Source organism: Fundulus heteroclitus, unplaced genomic scaffold (genome assembly GCF_011125445.2).
Source record: "Fundulus heteroclitus isolate FHET01 unplaced genomic scaffold, MU-UCD_Fhet_4.1 scaffold_42, whole genome shotgun sequence".
Lineage (NCBI taxonomy): Eukaryota > Metazoa > Chordata > Actinopteri > Cyprinodontiformes > Fundulidae > Fundulus > Fundulus heteroclitus.
Genome location: NW_023396835.1, coordinates 1,284,574 through 1,287,236, shown reverse-complemented (window position 1 = coordinate 1,287,236; position 2,663 = coordinate 1,284,574). Strand labels below are relative to the sequence as shown.

The 2,663-nt window shown below is 44.8% G+C and overlaps 1 protein-coding gene across 1 annotated transcript; it reads left to right on the top strand.

Annotated features, from left to right (window-relative positions):
* Positions 1 to 227: 227 nt before the first annotated feature.
* On the top strand, positions 228 to 2,377 carry LOC118560372 (tripartite motif-containing protein 16-like). Its single transcript, XM_036131346.1, has one exon. It carries the CDS (start codon positions 440 to 442, stop codon positions 2,099 to 2,101), a length of 1,662 nt encoding a protein of 553 aa, XP_035987239.1. The 5' UTR covers positions 228 to 439; the 3' UTR covers positions 2,102 to 2,377.
* The last annotated feature ends 286 nt before the right edge of the window (positions 2,378 to 2,663 follow it).

The following is a 2,663-nucleotide window of genomic DNA, read 5'->3' as shown; positions in this document are numbered from 1 at the left end:
GATGTGTATCAATTAGAAGCTTGGGCCATAGTGCTGGGTCATTCACAAGTGTATTGAAGTCACTGAGGAGGGAGGGAGAGGTAGGAATGTTGTCACTCACCGTAACCGCTTGTGCGTGATAGTCTTTCCCCTTTGTTTTTTAGTCAGAAAAAATCTTCTGTCAAAACCAACAAAAAAATTTGAAAAAAACTTTTTAGAAACATTAAATATTTAAACAGTTTCTTGTGATCCTTATTCTGAAGGCTGTAAAACCTGATAACCCTCCCTGTTCTTCCTGCTCTCAGACACACCTTGAAGCTGGTGGAGCAACATCTGCTGGAGGTGAAAGCTGATTGGCTGCAGCCTCTCTGCTCTGACACGTGATTCGTAGATCAGAGCTCAGAGCTGTTGCTGTTTACAGGAAATGAAACTCACACATTCACTGTGACCGAGAGGAGAAATGGAGCAGAATCAGCTGGACCGAGAAACCTTGTCCTGTTCGATCTGTCTGGATCTACTGAAGGATCCGGTGGCTATTCCCTGTGGACACAGCTACTGTATGAAGTGTATTAAAAACTTCTGGGATGAAGAGGATCACAAAGGAATCCACAGCTGCCCTCAGTGCAGGGAGACCTTCACACCGAGGCCCGTTCTGAAGAAAAACACCATGTTAGCAGCTTTAGTGGAGCAGCTGAAGAAGACTGGACTCCAAGCTGCTCCTGCTGATCTCTGCTATGCTGGACCTGAAGATGTGGCCTGTGATTTCTGCTCTGGAAGAAAACTGAAAGCCATCAAGTCCTGTTTATTCTGTCTGGCCTCTTTTTGTGAGAAACACCTTCAGCCTCATTATGATGTGGCTCCACTAAAGAAACACAAGCTGGTGGAGCCCTCCAAGAACCTCCAGGAGAACATCTGCTCTCGTCATGATGAGGTGATGAAGATGTTCTGTCGTACTGATCAGAAGTGTATCTGTTATCTCTGCCCTGAGGATGAACATAAAGGCCACGACACAGTGTCAGCTGCAGCAGAAAGGACTGAGAGGCAGAGAGAGCTGGAGGTGAGACGAGAAAACATCCAGCAGAGAATCCAGGACAGAGAGAAATATGTGAAGCTGCTTCAACAGGAGCTGGAGGCCATCAAGCACTCTGCTGATAAAACAGTGGAGGACAGTGAGAAGATCTTCACTCAGCTGATCCGTCTCATCCAGAAAAGAAGCTCTGATGTGAAGCAGCAGATCAGATCCCAGCAGGAAACTGAAGGGAGTCGAGTCAAAGAGCTTCAGGAGAAGCTGGAGCAGGAGATCACTGAGCTGAAGAGGAAAGACGCTGAGCTGAAGCAGCTCTCAGACACAGAGGATCACAACCAGTTTCTCCACAACTACCCCTCACTGTCAGCACTCAGTGAGTCTACACACTCATCCAGCATCAAGATCCGTCCTCTGAGCTACTTTGAGGATGTGACAGCAGCTGTGTCAGAGCTCAGAGATCAACTACAGGACATCCTGAGAGACGCATGGACAAACATCTCACTGAGACTCACTGAGGTGGATGTTTCACTGTCAGAACCAGAACCAAAGAGCAGAGCTGGATTCTTGAGATATTCATGTGAAATCACACTGGATCCAAACACAGCATACAGGAATCTGTTACTATCAGAGGGGAACAGGAAGGTGACATTTATGAATCAACCTCAGTCTTATTCTAGTCATCCAGACAGATTCACTGTTTATTCTGAGGTTCTGAGTAGAGAGAGTCTGACTGGACGTTGTTACTGGGAGGTGGAGTGGAGAAAGAGAGTTTTTGTAGGAGTCGCATACAAGAATATCAGCAGAGCAGGAGAAGGGAATGAATATGTATTTGGGCGTAATGACAAATCTTGGGCATTAGATTGTTACCAAGGAGGTTATAAATGTGGTCACAACAACATCTGGACCTCCATCTCAGGTCCTGGTTCCTCCAGAGTAGGAGTGTACCTGGATCACAGAGCAGGTATTCTGTCCTTCTACAGCGTCTCTGAAACCATGACTCTCCTCCACAGAGTCCAGACCACCTTCACTCAGCCGCTACATGCTGGAGTTTGGGTTGATTATGGAGGTTCTGCTGAGTTCTGTAAACCCAAATAGACAGAATCCACTGAAGGTTCAGTGAGTTTGATTCTGGTTTTTAAATCTCCAGCAGATTATTTTCTTGATGGTTGTTGTTTTATGTCTAAACTGCTCAGAAATCAATAGTCAGAGATTGTCAGCACTTGTTTTTCTTCAGAATTCATGTTCTGCTTCTGTTGGGTTTGTTCATTTCTAAACCAGATGATCAGCACCATAATATTTGTAAAGTTTTTACCTCCTTGTTGCTTTCAGCAGTAAAGACTGTGAACTGACTAATAAAATTTGTTGAGTGCCTCTCCTCTTTTGTTTTTTTTTGTTTTTTGTTTTTTTTTCTGTCCAGAAAATCAGTGAATTATGTGACCCATACGAGTTCTAAAATGCTACCAAACAATCCCCGCTGTCACTGTAATTTTTGTGGGGTGCAGAAATCAATCCACACACTTTGTTTTAATATTTAAATAACCAAAAATTGGCCTCTCCTTCCTGACCCTCCCAGTTTCTCCTGCTCACCATGTGGACCTCTGCAGAAACATCTCCATGTTCTAATCTCCATCAGGACGCTGTCCTCCGTCTCTCACAG